Here is a 17,924-nt window from a genome sequence, read left to right as displayed (position 1 = left end):
GGCTTGTTAAGAGTGTTTGTAATACTTGAAGCTATTTACATGCCTCAGGAAGTAGAATCCTTTCCCCCTCAATACCAGAACAATCCAATAGTATTATCATGGTGTGCATGTTCTTCAGATAAACTGAGAAACTAAAAGATTGTTTCCAAAAGTTGCTAATGGTATGTAGGTCTAAGAATGCATTTTGTAGTTAGTCTCTTCTCTAGTCGAAGTTCAGGATTGGCAGTTCTTGTGATGGTATTGAAGGGAGAAAGTTACTGGAGCTTCCTGTCCTGAGTTGCATTAGGGGAAATGATTCTCCTTCAGGCAATTAAACAAGTTACTTAATACAGGTTCTTTTATTCCCTTAGTATAGGCTCTTTCTTTATTCCTGTTTTTAAAAGACAGCAATGACATGAATGAGCTATAGTTTCCCTAAGACACTCCGAACGTCTCCCTGTACTCTCATTTTGGCAGTATCCTCTTTAGCACTGTTTGGATGTTTTAGAATGTTACCTGAAAATATACTTGTCTGATCCTTAAAATAAAAAGATCCTCTCTGAGATAATGACATTGCAAAATCTGAAACATTAAGGTCCCTTAGTAGTAGTTCTTTTGATTTTAGGAATTTTTATATAAGTGTTAGCTTGGGCTGCTGTAACAAAATAGCAAAGACTGGGTGGCTTATAAACAAATGTATTTCTCACAGTTCTAGAGGCTGGAAAACTGAGATCAGGTTCATGTTCTGGTGATCAGCCTCTCTCAGTTGCAGACTGCCAACTTGTATCCTCACATCATGCAGAGCATAGCAGAGCAAGCAAGCTCTCTTGATTCTTATAAGGGCACTAATCCCTTTCATGGGCTCTACCCTCAAGACCTCATCTCATCTTAATTACCTCCTGAAGGCCCTACCTCCTAATACCATCACATTGGGGAGTAGGGTTTCAGTGTATGTAGGGGGGAATCAAACATTCAGTCCATAACAGTAACATATCACATAGGCAAAAAGTATATTTTGCCTATCTTGCAGAATTCACGTTCATATTTGAAAGCTTACTATAACACAGCTTATGATATCGGTGCTTGTCCTGTTTCCTGACCTTTATATATATATATATATTTTTTTAAAATTTTTATTTATTTATTTTTGGCTGTATTGGGTCTTTGTTTCTGTGCAAGGGCTTTCTCTAGTTGCGGCAAGCGGGGGCCACTCTTCATCGCGGTGCATGGGCCTCTCACTGTCGCGGCCTCTCGTTGCAGAGCACAGGCTCCGGACGCACAGGCTCAGCGGCCATGGCTCACGGGCCCAGCCGCTCTGCGGCATGTGGGATCTTCCCAGACCAGGGCTCGAACCCGTGTCCCCTGCATTGGCAGGCAGACTCTCAACCACTGCGCCACCAGGGAAGCCCCTGACCTTTATATTTTAGAGAACTTAACTGTTTTTGTGTATCATTGGACATCTCTGGTATTGCTCAAAGATGTCTCATAAATGTCATGGTAATGTATTGGATCTGCATGTCATTTGAGAAATAGAACTTATAATGGAAAATCCCCCCATTATTCACTTTCCTTTTATTTTTTATATTTCTTTGATGGTTAATGGAAAGATGGGATTATGTACTATGAGTTTTAGAGCTTCTCTAAATCATTTGTGTAAGTCAAAGAGTTTAAACCAATAACTCCCATTCTTTTTTGTGTTTTGGTTCCCACTTTAACATGCTTTTCCCCCGATTTACATTTCTAAATAAATATACTCCCTTTCTTTCCTTCCTTCCTTCCTTCCTTCCTTCCTTCCTTTCTTCCTCCCTCCCTCCCTCCCTCCCTTCCATTTTTGGCTGCATTGGGTCTTTGTTTCTGCACATGGGCTTTCTCTTGTTGCAGGAGCAGAGGCTACTCTTCGTTGCGGTGCGCGGGCTTCTCATTGCGGTGGTTTCTCTTGTTGCGGAGCACGGGCTCTAGGCGAGCAGGCTTCAGTAGTTGTGGCTCAAAGGCTCTAGAGCACAGGCTCAGTAGTTGTGGCGCACGGGCTTGCCACCAGGGAAGCCCTACTCTATTTCTTATTAAGTAGAAGAGTAAGTTTTGTGTAACTCTTGATTTTGGAAATAGCATAAGATGTTGAAAACAAATTTTCATTAGTGTATCTTAGATGTGGTCTTGAGAAGCTGGCCACATTGATAGCAGTAGCAGATGCATCTCTGCATTCTTAGTTTGCTTGTTTAATCGTCATATACCTTTTGAGTCTCACAGTTGATTAAAGCTAGAAACACTATAGACTGCTAACAGGGTCTTAGGAGAAACACCTACATACATAAGTATAATTAAGTGTTAAAATTGTTTTACATGGGGAAGTTTTTCTTCCTAGTTTCCTAGAGTAGGACAAGGAAGTTTTGTATGTTTTATAAAATATTTGACCGTGGATTGTAAGTAAATTAGAGTAAAATAGAATGGACAAAACGAAAGGTTTTCAAACCCACCTTTGCCAACCCCTCGTCTCTTAGGACCCAGAGTTCAACAATACAGATCAGATTGACCTGTACGATGACGTGTTGACAGCCACCTCACAGCCCTCAGATGACAGAAGCAGCAGCACTGAGCCGCCACCTCCTGTTCGCCAGGAGCCATCTCCCAAGCCCAATAACAAGACCCCTGCAATTCTCTACACCTACAGTGGCCTGCGTAATAGGCGAGCTGCTGTCTATGTGGGCAGTTTCTCCTGGGTGAGCATGGGTAACCAAAAAGGCTTGTGGGTGGGCTGGAGGGAGAGCACTGGGAGGTGATGGCATTTTCAGAAACCACTGTTGCACTGTTTTGTGCTCTGATGGGGTTGGATTTCTTTTTCCTGGGATCAGGTTGGATTGATCTCTGAAAGAGAACTATCCTGAGGACGTACTGGTGCCGAAGAAAGCAATGATTAAGCGGGTAGTTGCTTTTTCTGCCATCTTGTTACCGCCCCTGACCCTGGGGCTTTTATGTCTACCAGGGTCATCTGTGGGATGAGATTTCAGAGTGAACACCTTGAACTCTTGGTGGTCATTAGATGGTCCTATGATAATGATGGGTGAGAGGGAGCAAAGACCTTGATAGCTGTAGTACGCTCGGGGTAGGTGGTGATTGTTGTTCTGCAAAAGTTATTGTGTGACATGTTTGGGGGCTGGTGCTGGGAGGTGGTGTTTTCAAATTAAGAAATGTATATACTGAGGGGAAAGTTGCTGTCAGTGATCAACTCTAGCCTATCAGATCTATAACTAAAAGCTGCTAGTAACCACCGTTTGAGCTGATGACGAGCCAGCCCAAGTGGCAGTCAAAGTTATAATAGGTTTTAATTTTCTTAGTCTCAAAGACGGGGATTGGGGCAGGGGTGGGTGGTTTTGGAATTCTGCATGGGTGAGGACAATAGGAAAAACGTGCTCTAATTGAAATATTGATGGGCTTCTGGGTTTCCTGTGGGAGGTCATGATTGTGACTAGAATCCTAGGTTTGAGGGAAGGGTTTGGGACATTCTGGGGGAGGGGGGTGTAGCTCTTGACATTTCTTCCTTTTCCATTTTGCCGGCCCCAGTGGACCACAGACCAGCAGCTGATCCAGGTTATTCGCTCTGTAGGAGTCTATGATGTGGTGGAGTTGAAATTTGCAGAGAATCGAGCAAATGGCCAGTCCAAAGGGTGAGGTCTGGATTTGAGAAGCCCCTTTTAGTTTGTAGCCATTGGGATGACATATCTGTACTGTTATTTTGGCCCTGTAATTTAATCCCTCCCACCCCTGGCCCAGTTTACTGCCTTGGTTTTAACAAACCACCTTAGAATGGGGACCTAGCTGCAATGTAGGAGAACATCCATCCACTGAGAGGCAAAGAAAGCTGATTTCTAATTTGAAATAAATAGGAAAATTTTAGCATGACACCTGTTTGTTTTTAGTAGTTTTGTGTGTTTAATATTAGAAAGATAAAAAAAAAAAGGGGACTTCCTTGGCAGTCCAGTGGTTAAGACTTCGCCTTCCAATGCAGGCGGTGTGGGTTCGATCCCTGGTCTGGGAGCTAAGATCCCACATGCCTCAGGGCCAAAAAACCAAAACATGAAACAGAAGCAATATTGTAAAAATTCAATAAAGACTTTAAAAATGGTCCACATCAAAAAAATCTTAAAAAAAAAATATTAGCAAGGTATCCTTGGCTTTACCAGTTTTCACTAAAAGTGGAAGAAAATTTCTGTGTTCCTGTCTTGGTTGTCTAGTAGATTTCACTCGTTTTTAATTTTTCTTCCTCAAGGTATGCTGAGGTGGTGGTAGCCTCTGAAAACTCTGTCCACAAGTTGTTGGAACTTCTGCCAGGAAAAGTTCTTAATGGAGAAAAAGTGGATGTGAGGCCAGCCACCCGCCAGAACCTGTCACAGTTTGAGGCACAGGCTCGGAAACGTGAGTGCGTCCGAGTCCCAAGAGGGGGTACGTGGAGACCATCTGTATGAAGGGGGGGAAGTTTGTGGGTTTGTTTTCTGTGGTGTAGGCTTGGCCTACGATGTGGAAGAGTTTGAGAGAGGGTGATGGTGATTATGGGTGACAGCATGGCAGTAGGTAAGCCAAAAAATGAGCCTCATGTGCTAGGAGTCAGGTAGGTTCAGGTTATGGCTCAGTTTTGCCACTAACTCATTATGTGACCTTGGGCAGGTCACTTTACTGCTTAGGGCCTACTTCCCCATTTGAACTAGACACGCGACATATAAAGTTCCTGTCAAGTCTAAATTATGTGTTTCTATCTAAAAAATCAAGTGTATAGCAAATGGGCTTAATTGTAAGACGTGTGTATAAATTATTAAGAAGCAACCACCATAAAATATAAATATGACACATAAAGATGGCTGTAATCTTGTCGTGAACATACACTGGAAGGATGTTCTGTAAGGAGTCGACCAAGAGGAGTGCTGGAGAGTAAGAATTTAACAGTGTTTCTCCAGCATTGACCAGGGGGGTTGGGTACCCTTTCTGTTACCTGCGATTTTAGTTTGCTTGGCAAGTGTTTCCCATTAGTAAAGAAAGTTGCATCATGCTACCTTAGCCTGATGATAGTATTCCTTAAGCTCACCTTATTCCCTTTATTCTGACCCTGTGCTCACCAAGACACCTTCTGATACTAATTTGGTTTCCCAACTAGGCTCTCCTACTGGGAAGAGAATGCGCTGACCAGCCGACACAAGTATTCCAGTCTGCTTGGCAGTTATATTTCTCATTGTAAATTAATAAATTGTCATTCTGGTTTATGAATCAGTCTCTTGTGAGTTTGGATAGTGTGAATCAATCTCCTAGGGTCCAGTCATCCCTGGGTGAACTGTTAAAATCAAGTTTCTGAACCTGCGAAACCTGGGGACCAACCTTGGATTGTCCTGACTTCAGAAGGTGCAGCCACCCTGCAAGGCCCTGCCTGAAACAGTCAACTGCCATTACTTTCCTTTTACGGGGTATGGCAAAGTTTTTCGTTACCCACTTTCTGTCACTGCTTAGGTCCTGCTCTCAAAATAGTGCCTTGTATTTATTGATTGGGTAGTCCACTGGGACCTTGGATAGGTTGACTGAAGGTGGAAATATGGCCACTCAACTCTTGCATAGGAACAACTATGTTCTTATAACTATATTGAGAGCCTAGATGGAAGTGGTGTGAGCTATTGCTCTGGGTTAGAAGGCACATACTTTTCTTCCTTGATAACCTGAATTTTCAAAGTCCATTGTGTTTCAGAGTCTTTCTATGATTCACGCCTCTTCTAGCTTTCTTAAGATGTATAATTTTACAGCTGCATTGAGCACCTAACAGTCCTGGCACCACCTGGCTGTTTACTCCTTGATGTTAGCTTTCTTTGCTGAAGTGATGGTGCTGACTGAGTGGTGTTTTTCTGCGCTGTCATGTTGATGGACTTGGGCTCTGTTAATTCACTAAGTGTAGCTGGTTGACTTAGTCTGCTTAACAGTGGTTGCTACTCTTGGGATATGTGGCCATAGATACAAAAAGAACCCTTGCTAGTGTGGGAACGGTAGCTGGGAAGGTAGCAAACTTTCAGAGGATTACACTTGCTAATACCTCTTCTTTCTTCAGCTTGAGAGAACTCAGGGAAATAGCACGTTGCCATGTGTGTGAGACATGAAAAGCAAGAGAATGCTGTGGTAGGCACTGGTGATAAACTATGTTAGAGGAACCAAGGTGGTTGCCAAGGGGATTAATTCCACCTTGTGCTTTCATCAGGAGTTAGTGTTTACTAACAAGTTTTTGCTTAAGGAGCACTCTTCTTTCTCTCCACACTTGTCTCCTAATGGCATCTTTCTACCTCCAAGACTCCCAAGACCATGTGATCACATTCTTCTGTTGGATTCCACATTAACCAGGCTTAGAGTAGACTGTTAAATTGGAAAGAGGGAACAGGTTTAACCAAATGACTTGACGGTGTCAGAGCCATGTTTCCAGCTGTATACAAACATGTTTTGAGCCCCTGTTTTGCACAACACCATACCACCGTTCCACGATGATGTTCCTAGTAGGCTGCCCTGTGGGGTAGAGGGTTTGGGCCATTGAAATGTAGGGGGAGTTTCCCAGGTTTCAGGCATATTTTGTACCAGGCTTTTGCTAGGAGTCCCTGGTGTCAGCTGTGTGCCATCTGCTCATTCTGTGGGCAGATCTTTCCTTGGCTTGTCTCCCGTGTTTTCTCATTTAACCTCCAGTCTTCTACTCTCCGTTCTGTGGCTCTTCCCCGTCCCAGTTACCAGTTTGGGTACTTGGATGGAGGAAGTGTTATCCATCCCCTGCCCTTCCCTCCCTTCCCCCAAATTCCCTGGCCAAAGAGCCATGGCAAAGAGAAAATTTCAAGTATATAGCAGGATAAAGAAGGTTAACTATTACTAGTCTAAGGAAAGAGTCCCTGAACAACTACCAGAGAAAATGGGATTTCGAATCAGCTTGAATCCAGCTGACCAGTGATGAACATACCTCAGCACTGTCATTTTCTCATGGGTTATCAGGGTCCTTCTGCATTTAAAAATAGAAAGCAAAGCTAAGGGTAACTTAAATGTGAGGCACTGAGAGTTCTAGATAAAGAGCATTCTTTAACATACAGAATTAGGGTGGCTTTGCTTCCTGGGTTTATGTCTTAACTAGGTTGCCTCTGAGCTTTCTCTCTGAGGCCAAAGAAAAACACTAGGTGATTTTACCTTCTTTCTCAGCTGCCTGTCACCTTCCTTAGTATGGTGTCAGATGACTTGCTGAAGGCTGACCTGGTCCCGTGGTTATGTCTAAAGGTTGGACAGTAACAGTGATTCTGTTTTGCTTCATAGGAATACCTCCACGGGCCCACTCCCGAGATTCTAGTGATTCTGCTGATGGACGGGCCACACCCTCTGAGAACCTTGTACCCTCATCTGCCCGTGTGGATAAGCCCCCCAGTGTGCTGCCCTACTTCAATCGCCCTCCTTCAGCCCTTCCCCTGATGGGTCTGCCCCCACCCCCAATTCCACCGCCACCACCTCTCTCCTCAAGCTTTGGGGTCCCTCCTCCTCCTCCTGGCATCCACTACCAGCATCTCATGCCCCCTCCTCCTCGATTACCTCCTCATCTGACTGTACCTCCCCCTGGGGCCATCCCACCTGCCCTTCACCTCAATCCAGCCTTCTTCCCCCCACCAAATGCCACAGTGGGGCCTCCACCAGATACTTACATGAAGGCCTCGGCACCCTATAACCACCATGGCAGGTAAGGACCATCTTGTTCCTTTCAGATCTGAGCCAGGCATAGTGGGGTAGACAGTGTTTTAAGCATTTTGTTCTCCCTGAGGAAGTAAGTGAGCACTGAATTCTTGTATTTTCCCTTGTGGAAACTGTTGTCATAGTATTGAGTCCTGGGAAATAGTTAACTATTAGAGAATGTTTTTGTTTGGTATTTTGTTTGCGTCTTACCTCTCAACCCAAACCACCTTCGTATCCCTTTTTAAGGCAGTTGATTAAATGGAGTGCTATAAGTCACTGTTAGGAATGCTATGAGTGTCGAGCACTGTTGAGTCATGCCAGAATTACAAAAGTATATGACATAAATCCTGTCTTTGAAGAGAACATGAACATATAAAACATGTGAACAGGCTGAGAACCATTTAAGACATTATACAGGAGAGCACAGTTAAATAGCATAGTACTCTAGAGTATGGTAAAGTTAACAAGGGGTGTGGGCAGTCAGGAGTGGTATTATTTCTGTGTGCAGCCGAGATTCGGGCCCTCCGCCCTCTACAGTGAGTGAAGCAGAATTTGAAGAGATCATGAAGCGGAACAGAGCAATTTCCAGCAGTGCCATTTCCAAAGCTGTATCTGGAGCCAGTGCAGGTAACTCATCCTTACCGTTGCTGCCTTCTCCTTACCTTTAGTTTTTCCATTGTTTTGTCATTTCCATTGGCAAGAAATTCAACAAGATAAAGTTGGAGCACTAGTAGATTCGCAAGAGTGGCACATTTTGAAAAGCAATATGGTAACCTGGTTTCCTGGCTTTTGGGGAGCTCCACTGGTGCTGTTTGTTTAGCCTGTGTCTAGACCTGCCCCATGAAAACCAACTTAGTGCCTAGAATATAAATAACTAATGCTCATTGTGGTGTTTGTTATAGAATGAACTTCCTGCCTCACGGAGATCTTGATCTCAGTGGTTGATCAGTGGATCTTGTGTCTATGTAATGAGTCCAATGCCAAGTGTAGACCTTGGGTTTTTAGAACTGATGATGATGGTGGATATGGAATCTGATTACATTTGGGGATCGAGGCAGAGCTGGTGGCCTCCATGTAACCTATCCTAGAAAGAGACAAGTCTGTTGGGTGTCAATCTTAAGGCATAATATACCCTTACAACTAACTTTTGCCTTGCTGTCAGTATTAAGTGGGCAGAACCAGAAGCCATGTCTTTGAGAGCCAGGGGAACATAACCTTTGGTTCCTAAGAGAAGAGAATATAGGAAGTTTCCGGATTCTGGTCCAAGTTTTGCATTATAGCACTAATCATATTCACTTTCTTCCTGTGAGTTTCCTACATGAATGTAAATATAGATTGTCAGATCTCCTAAGAAATAAGTTAACTCTGTTATCATCCATTTTCCATAATTTCTCATCTTTGACTACAAAATTTGAATGCAGAGTGGACTAAAGACAGAAAGTATGTATATTTTCTCTCTCTCTTTTTTTCACCAGAAACCTTCATGACATCTGAGTAAATCTCTTTAAATTAGAAAATAATCTATGCTCATTGTAGCAAGTCAGATATACAGAGTATAAAGAAAAACAGTCATTGTTCTTCACCAGTTCCTTCACACTGAGATGATCAATAACTGAACTTCTGTCTCCTCCCTTTGCTTTGTTCTCATTCCAGTCATTCAAACCACAAATATTTATTGAATTCCTACAAAATAGGCAAAAATTCCCTACTCTGGTAGAGCCAAAATCCTGGTGTTCTTAGATCTCCACAGAATTGCAGGTCCTTCACAGTCTCTGTTCTGTTCTTCACTGCCTCGCACAGGGGGAGCTGCTAGTCCACTGTCACTGGACCCCTGCCTGGTTTCATGCTTGCCTTGTATTATCTTGTCCTTAACGCTAAGAAAGCTTTAGTTTGCAAAAGCATTGTTCAAGTACCCACCCTGACCACTCTCCTTGAGTCCAAACATTGCTCAGATGTGAGGAATGAAGGAGCTAGTTCTTGATGGCAGCATAATTAAAAATATGTGTGTGCATATATAATATATATATGCACACACAACATACATGTCTTAGATATGTTACTTGTATGTATATATGTATTTGGTTATAGATTTAAAATAATTCAGACAGAAATATGCAGTGTTAATAAATGAAAGGCTTCTGTACAAGGACCATCAATAAGACCACCTTGTACAATTTAGTGTCTATCCGTCAGATTTTTTTTCTGTGCATGTAGCAAAATATATATGTAATTTTGATGGAATATTGTTTCACAGCTTTTTAAAAATACATTCTGGACATCTGTTACATCAACTAATACCTAACGTTTATTGAGCCCTTACTGTGTGCCTGGCACTGTGCTAAGTGCTTTACATGGATTGCTTTGTTTACATACAGATTTACCTCATGCTTTTTAATGACTATGTAGTATTCTGTAGAACCAATGTTCCATAATTTATATAGCCAGACCCTACTGAAGGAACCTTAAGTTGTTTTTGATTCTTTAATACAACAAACAACGCTGAAACAAACATTGTTTAAATTATATACTTGTGAACAGAAGTAGAAAATTTTTAGATGTGCTGGGTCAAAAAGTATGCACATTGTTTATTTTAATGGATGCTGTCTGATAACCCTCAGACAATGACGTGCCGGATTATACATCCACTAGCAGTGTCTGAGAGCATCTGTCTGATTCCAGACCACTAGAATATAGGTGCCATACAGTTTTATACCTGCCACTTCTGCCTCATCCATTTTACTGTGGTTCTGTGGGACAGCTTTTTACTCTTGGTTTGTGTCCTCCTGAGTTCTCCTTTTCATCAGTTAGTTTACTGCCTCTGCTCATCCTTGGCCTTTCCCATCCATCCCCTGTCAGGGGATTACAGCGACGCGATTGAGACGCTGCTCACAGCCATTGCTGTTATCAAACAGTCCCGGGTCGCCAATGATGAGCGTTGCCGTGTCCTCATCTCCTCCCTTAAGGACTGTCTTCATGGCATTGAAGCCAAGTCTTACAGTGTGGGCGCCAGCGGGAGCTCATCCAGGTGAGTTGATGATTGCTTCAGCAGCCTGCCAGCCCTGGGCAGCACTCTTCCAGGGACTGGCAGGGGGAGGAAAGGAGCCCAGGGTATCTGGCAAGGACCTAGTTGAAAGAGCAGACCTAGCCCTCATGTCTTTAAGGGAAAAAAATTAATCAAACGTTTACATTAATAAATGTTGTAATGTCTGAAATCTGTGTTTGGTGAGGCAGTGGGCTTATTTAGGAGGAAAGACTGACGTAGTTCAGAACATGGGCTTTGGAGCCACACATTCTTGAATTTGAATCTCAGTCCTGCTCCTAACTACCTGCATGACCTTGAATATGGAAGTTACTCAACTTTCCAAGCCTCATTTTTCTTATTTTTAAAAAGGGGACAATGGTAGTACTTATCTTACAGACCTGTTGTAAAGATTAGGTGAGATAATGCATGTAAAGCTCTTAGCACTGTGCCTGATACGTTAGTAAGATCTCAACAAGTTTGTTATTAATTTTCCAAAAAAGACTAGGGGCCATGATAGAGTAACAGAAGAGTGGTTTAGGCAAATAGTAGAAGACACCAAAACACAATACTCTTAGAAAGAATGGGGTAAGCCCTCTGAGTGAGGCTGAAAAGTATCCTTCTAATAGGAAAAGACATCGGTCCCGAGAGAGGTCACCAAGCCGGTCCCGGGAAAGCAGCAGGAGGCACCGGGACCTGCTTCATAATGAAGATCGGCATGATGATTATTTCCAAGAAAGGAACCGAGAGCACGAGAGACACCGGGATAGAGAACGGGACCGGCACCACTGAGAAAGGTGGGATGAAGCCTCATTGCTGGCTGGTTGATGATCTCTTATGAAAGAAAAATTATTGATGGTAAAGATTTCTCTCTCTCCTTTTAAAACAAGAAAAGGGTATGGGAAGACTTCCTGTTTAGGTAACCAAAAATTCAGGAGGGCAGGTTTTCTGCTTGTTTGTGAGGAGTCGCACCCTGAAATGGACCTGAGATTAAGCTATTTTTGCTTGTTTTTTGACTGCTTTCACCTGGTATCTGAGACAACACGGCATAATGGCTAAGAACACAGTGTCTGCAGGTAGATGCCAGGTTATGAATTCCAGCTCCTCCAGCCATATTACTTTCTGTTCCTCAGTTTCCTCATTTGTAAGTGGAGATAATAAAAGCGACTGTCTCATTGGATTGCTGAGTATTCAGTGAGCTAATCCATATAGAGCATTTAGCACTCATAGTACCTGTCACATAGTAAATTCTCAATAAATGATAGCTATTGTTATTATCATTGTTATGTTTTATTTGTTTATTATTTATTTACTTTCTTTTTGGTTGCGCCGTGTGGCCTGCGGGATCTTAGTTCCCTGACCAAGGATCGAACCCGTGCCCCGTGCATTGGGAGCACGGAGTCTTAACCACTGGACCGCCAGGGAAGTCCCTCATTGTTATACTTTAACCCCACCAAACTTTCAAATGAAAAAATCAGGAAAATTGACCAAGACAGAAAAAAGTAAGACCATTGCCTACTTGTAAGTTTTCAAGGTGCAACATTAATGATTTTTAAGAATTAATATGTATTAAAAAGATTTTGAAAATCAGGATACTTTAGTCAGGAGAAAGCTGATCTGAAAAAAATTATCTTTAAAGCTTTAGAGACTGTGGAGGATATTTCAATGGCAGGATATAATTGTTTTGGAAAAACTTACAGTGATTTTTTTTTTTTTTTTAATAAAGCAAAACAAAGGCAGGAGAGTTAGGGGTGGGGAACTACATTAACTCAAGTAACTGAAAAGTTGAGTTAGGCTTGGCTGGTTCAGGGGCTTCAGCTCTGTTATTTTCATTCTCACGCTCCAGGTTACATCCCACCAGCTTGGCAATCCCAACTGAAAACAAGCTTCCAACAAAGACTGTTTCTAGTATATAAGCAAGCAAGAGCAGTTGTTGACTCTGTTTCTTTGGAGATCTGTAAAAGTAGTCGAGACTCTGGCGGGGATGGTACGTTTGTGGTTCCTGAAGGCTACTGCATGACCCAGGTGACTTTGGGGTCTCTTCTCAATTTTGTGGCTTCACATCAAGTACATTAGGATAATGTCCTTGGTGTTTGGCTGATTTGGTTGGTCTGAAGTAATGGTAATTGTGGAAGGTGAGTAGGAATAGTCCTGCTTGGTATCTTTGGGGTGGATAGATGGATGACTGGATGCAGAAAGGAAAAGAAACCCTCCCCCCTTCTTGTGAGTGCCTGTAGTTCACAAGCGGTAGCTGGACTGTAAACTGTTGCCTAGTGACAACCTACTAAACAAGTAAGAAAGGAGTCTTGTTATGTTTGGCTACTGCCCTCTACTTTGTTGTTTCTGCCATTAACTTAAGCGGAGTTTTAAACAGCGTTGGCCTAATTGAGTCTCAGGCAGTGGGCGGGAGGGTGGGTAGAGTGGGTCTGTGATCGATCTCATCCCTCCTGTAGCAGTAGCAGCATCTCCCTTGTTTGAGCTAGCACAGTTGCTAGTGTTGCTTGTAGATTCAGTATCAGTCACCACCCTCCCCAGTCCTGCAGCCCACCGTGTGTGTCCTTTGGAGCTGACTAGGATAAGAGTGACGAAGGAGGTAGTACTTGGTCTGTGCAAAGCATGAATTATAGTCTCTGGGGCCACGTAGGTTAGTAGTCGGAACGTGTAACTGCATGTCACTGTTCTTGGCGGCTTTGCTCCTGACAGCCTTTTGATAGAAAAATTGTGAGATCCTCTGATCATTAGAACTTCGGGGATTGAACACCTGAACCTGAGACTTCAGCTGTCATCTTGCTTCATTTTCTTTCCACCTGTAAAGTGGGACTTTTCTTCCATTATGAGGATGATTCAATTTGAAAAACTGAAAAATCCTATAACCCAGTAGTTCCCAGAAAACAGTCATTTGGCTGGTGCAGGCCTATGACAAATGAGGAAAATTAACTCTTGAGGCAGGTTTTCCAGTTCCCCACTTTTCCTAGTCACCCCTTTAGGTACGTTGGTTATTCCTTCTGGTTAATTAGTCCAAAAGAACTGAATTTGACCCCCCAAAAATGTCCATTTCTCACATTCTCATCCTGGCATTCTTAACTTCATCTGCAGGTACCAAGTTGTGACTTAGGAGATGTCATGTTGAGGAGATGGTGCCTGGGCCTCATTTACCTTGATAACTTTGCAAGCTCTGAGTACAATACCTTTTAGTTAGAAAATACTAGTATTTATACTATACGGAGAGCTGTTCCCTGAGAGCAAAGGGTATATTCCATCTAGGGGCAGCAAAAACCAGCAGGCTTTTTTGTCCATCCTTCCTCAGGATGGGCACGACCTCTGGGACCTGAAGTCTGATTGACCCACTTTGTCCTCTGTCTGCATTCAAACATTACCACCAAAATGGAGCTATAACCTCTAAGAAATGGGTGCTGTTCAGTTGACCCTTGAGCAGTGTAGGGGTTAGGGGAGCTGACCTCTGCGTAGTCAAAAATTCGAGTATAACTTTATAGTCAGCCCTCCATTTCTGCAGTTCTCCATCCACAGATTCAACCAACCTCAGATTCTGTTGTAGTACGTATTTATTGAAAAAAAATCAGCATGTAAGTGAACCAGCGCAGTTCAAACCTGTATTTTTCAAGGGTCAACTGTAGTTTACTTCTGATGCATTAGTTATCCTCTGAGTCTTGTTTTGTAGCAACAGTTCCCAAATTACATCACTTTTGTGGTATACGTGTGTACGCTTTGGAGTTTGAGGATATTCTTAGGTTGTCTGTGGCTTCAAGTTTTTGTAGTTGTTGGCTGTTGTCTCATTATTTTAGGACATTATCCTGCTTGAAATATAGTAATTCTCACCTCATTGCTACCCTCCTGGTCCAGTGAAAACTGAGCATTCTGTTCAATTTTGATCTAATGCAAAGATTCGGAAACCCAAATGGTATGAAATTGAGGAGTCACTGAGGGCTTTAGTTTCCTCTTACAGAAAATGAGAAAGATACCTGCCTGCATAGATGCTTAGAGAAACCAGAGGCCATGACAGATTCTGAGGACCCCAGGGTGAAATGGTGCCATTTCAGAGTGTAGAAGGATCAGGCAGCTTATGGATGTAGTTTTTCTTGCAGAGCTCCTCCCGGTTACAGAAGTGCATACATTAAAGGTGAGCATTTATGTATAGGCCATGTTGCCAGTTTGGGTGTTAGTAGAAATCCTAAGCCTGAATTTAATTCCCCCTTTTGCTTTTCGCTGTCAGTTCTATTTTGTGTGGTAAGATTGACGAGGCCACCCCCTGCAGATGGATGTTACAACGTTGGAAAGAGGGCTGAGTGTACTGGGGACCTTAAGTTAGGTCGAGATGTGACAAGTGGCTTAACAGTCCTTCACTGCTCAGCAGAAGTTCTTAACCGTGCTTTTAGTTTTCTTGGATGGTGACTGCTGATTATCTTCTTTGACCTCCGTGCTCTGCTTTCTGCTCTGGCCTGACCACATCACTCCTGCTTGGTGTTAGTATGCTTCTTGGCCCCTCACCCACACCTGTCATCTGGGGAGGACTAGAATCTCTTGAGTGGTGGTACTTGGAACATCTCTGGCTCTATGTGTATGTGTATGCTTCTTTAAAAGAAGGAAAAAAGTTTAGTTTTCTTGTGTAAGTACATGCTCCCTGCAAGGGCCTCTTGGGTATTTGGGGGTTAATGGATTTGGTTATGTACACACTTGTTTTCTTACCATTGTACTTCCCATTTCCAGATTTTTCCCCTTCCCCTTAAGGTAAGCTATGACTTGCTCAGAATAGATTTTCTGAAACAGTATTTAAACTCACCGTGCTCCCTTAGAGCAACTTTTCTTGAAATGTAGTAGTTTCCAGCCAAAGTCTCCTTTTCAGTCAAACTGCTTTGATGCCTCATTTCATTGTCTATGTTTTGCCCCCTAACCTTAAAGTAAAATGTCACTCCTCTTTCCTCTGTTCTCCTCCAACCATTCCCTCACTACTCACAGTGCCAAACACTCCCAGACAGTTCTGCTGTCTTTTACTTTCCCAGGCTTGCATTCTCTCTGTCTGCATCCCCTACTTCATACGTTTTAACTTTTGAAAATGCCAGTATAATTTATATAAGCCCCTGTTAATCGGAAAGTAACCTCTAACTTGTATTTTCTTTCTTCTCTTCTGATGTTCTCATTGCAGGAGTCTGGTTGGAAGCAAATGTTTTTTTAATGGACTTGCATCTCCTCACCTTGATCAGGACTAAAGGACGGAGGCCGCTCCACCCCTTCCCCTTTCTCCAAGCCCCTAACCCCTTCCAGACACCCACAGGGAATACCCTCTGCCCTGCAAGATTGAAGATTGCCTGGCAGCCCTCCCAGTCCCACTCCTGTTTGCCAGGGTAAAGAACCTAAAGACTTCATGTGGTTGGGAGGGTGGCAGACAGGAAGAAACCATGTCCAGGTCCCTGGTCTCCATAGAGAACGGTGCTTTGTCCAAGGAAACGTATGAGTTTCTGATTCTCCAGGAGCAGTTCAGTGGTGAGGTTGATGGGAAGACATCCTTCCCAAAGGAAACGGATCCTCCCTGTGGGATCTAGGAGAGGGACTGGGTGTGCCAAAATATGCCCAGGGTCCTGCCCTCAGCACTAGGCTTGATGGGGCGAAGAGGGTCCAAACCCCTTGCTAACATACCACTTCTTTAACTCCTTTACCTGCCCAGCCCTTTGAGGAGGGACCATGAGAACAGAAATTACTTTATGGAAAGCTTCTCCTGTTCTTGCTTTTCCCTCTTACTCATTGACGGTTTGTTTCCCTGACCTCCCAGGGGGCTAAAACCCTTTTAACTCCCTGCTGCCCAGCCTGCTCAGTGGACTTGCCCCTCCTAAGCAGAGAAGGCCCATGAGGTTGCTTTCTGCTGGGGAGCCTGGCAGAGCCAGTTACCACCCTCTACTGCTTCTTGCTTGGTTCGGTTGCCTCTTGCAATAACCAGCTCCACTAGATGTTCCCTTTCCCTGGGGCTTTTCCATTTCACATGTGGAGCCCTTCCCCCAAGAAGGCTGCTTCCTTGTTTTAGAGGAAGGTACTGCCATTGGGAGTCGGGGACATCGGACCTCAGCAGTGAAGAACCCTTGTGAAATACTAGGAGTGGGGAAGGAGGCAAGTTGGGCGGGATATGGCCTACTTCCATAGGCTTTTCTTTTTTCAGGTTTGATGTGAGCATGGGCTTGCATCCTCCAGGTACATACTTTTACTTATTGTGGGATAACCTGGCACTAGTAGGTAAAGTCACAAATTTGGTATTTTTTCACCTTTTGAATTTTGACTTAATAGCTCCCCTCGCTCTGCCTGGAGGTACTTGCTGCCTCTGATAAGGAGCAAGGAAGAAGTGGAGCCTGACTTTAATGAGCTCAGCTCAGAATTCTAAGGACCACCACTCTGGGGGCCATATTCTACACAGGCAAATGGAATTGCTTTTCCCATAACATCCAAATTGTGAGGCGGCTGCTGCTGAAAGAAGCAGCAGCAACAGGGTCCTGCGGTACCCACGGGGCGACAGATGCTACTTCTGCACGCGTCTGTAGGGCACGCGACATCGAACAGGAAACGTGGCACGTGGGATGTAGGGTCGCTGGAGACCCTTCTGGCTCAGAGGGGAGAGACTGAGCTGGACCGAAGCCTTCCTCTGTTCCTTGCACGTTTCTGACATAGCCCTCGCTCAGTCACTGAGGGAGTCCCCCAGGGTTGGAGAGGCACATTCCCTTGGGACAGAGGCTACAGGTTTGTAGCTTTTTTCCCCCTGTCCCCCAACCCCATCCCCACCTCCACTTCAGAATATGGCACCCTGCCCAGCCGGCCAAGCGTTAAGTGATGTGCTTATCCTCAAGAGCAGCTCCGGGTGTCTTTTTAATGTAGAGAAAACCAAGTAAGGTGACAGTTTAAGGAGAAAAAAATATATAGAATACCAGAAAAGCCGTTTACCCGGAGAATTTTTTTCTCCCCATTTTTGTTTTGTTTTTACTTGGTGACACAATTTTTAGTTTTATTTCCTGATAGCAAAAGGAAAAAAACCCAACCCTCAAAAAGGCCAAGGCCCCGTCCCCCTGTTGTTGGTGATTTGTTTGTCTTTCTGATAGGTTGAAAATTGTGTAATAAACTTGATGACACTGTCAATCTTTTATACTGCATTGTATTTTTTTTCCTTTTGTAACAAAATATTTTTAAATAATAAATGGGGTGTGAGCTGTTTCACGGA

At 43.6% G+C, this 17,924-nt stretch overlaps 1 protein-coding gene across 14 annotated transcripts in view; it reads left to right on the top strand.

The window, feature by feature from the left end:
* CPSF7 (cleavage and polyadenylation specific factor 7) overlaps positions 1-17,924 on the top strand; it is a 22,821-nt gene extending 4,897 nt beyond the window's left edge. For 4 of the 14 annotated variants that reach the window (XM_073809024.1, XM_073809028.1, XM_073809027.1 and 1 more), the window contains exons 3-10: positions 2,478-2,696; positions 3,538-3,641; positions 4,244-4,416; positions 7,285-7,699; positions 8,201-8,319; positions 10,549-10,717; positions 11,341-11,508; positions 12,064-17,924. In XM_073809024.1, the coding sequence (XP_073665125.1) occupies positions 2,478-2,696; positions 3,538-3,641; positions 4,244-4,416; positions 7,285-7,699; positions 8,201-8,319; positions 10,549-10,717; positions 11,341-11,503 (1,362 nt within the window). In that variant the 3' untranslated portion in view covers positions 11,504-11,508; positions 12,064-17,924. The remainder of the gene's footprint in view (positions 1-2,477; positions 2,697-3,537; positions 3,642-4,243; positions 4,417-7,284; positions 7,700-8,200; positions 8,320-10,548; positions 10,718-11,340; positions 11,509-12,063) is intronic. The other 10 variants (XR_012333565.1, XR_012333561.1, XR_012333564.1 and 7 more) reach the window with 10 other exon arrangements.

The sequence above is a fragment of the Tursiops truncatus genome, chromosome 8 (genome assembly GCF_011762595.2).
Source record: "Tursiops truncatus isolate mTurTru1 chromosome 8, mTurTru1.mat.Y, whole genome shotgun sequence".
Classification (NCBI taxonomy): Eukaryota; Metazoa; Chordata; class Mammalia; order Artiodactyla; family Delphinidae; genus Tursiops; species Tursiops truncatus.
This window is presented reverse-complemented; position numbering and strand designations above follow the sequence as displayed.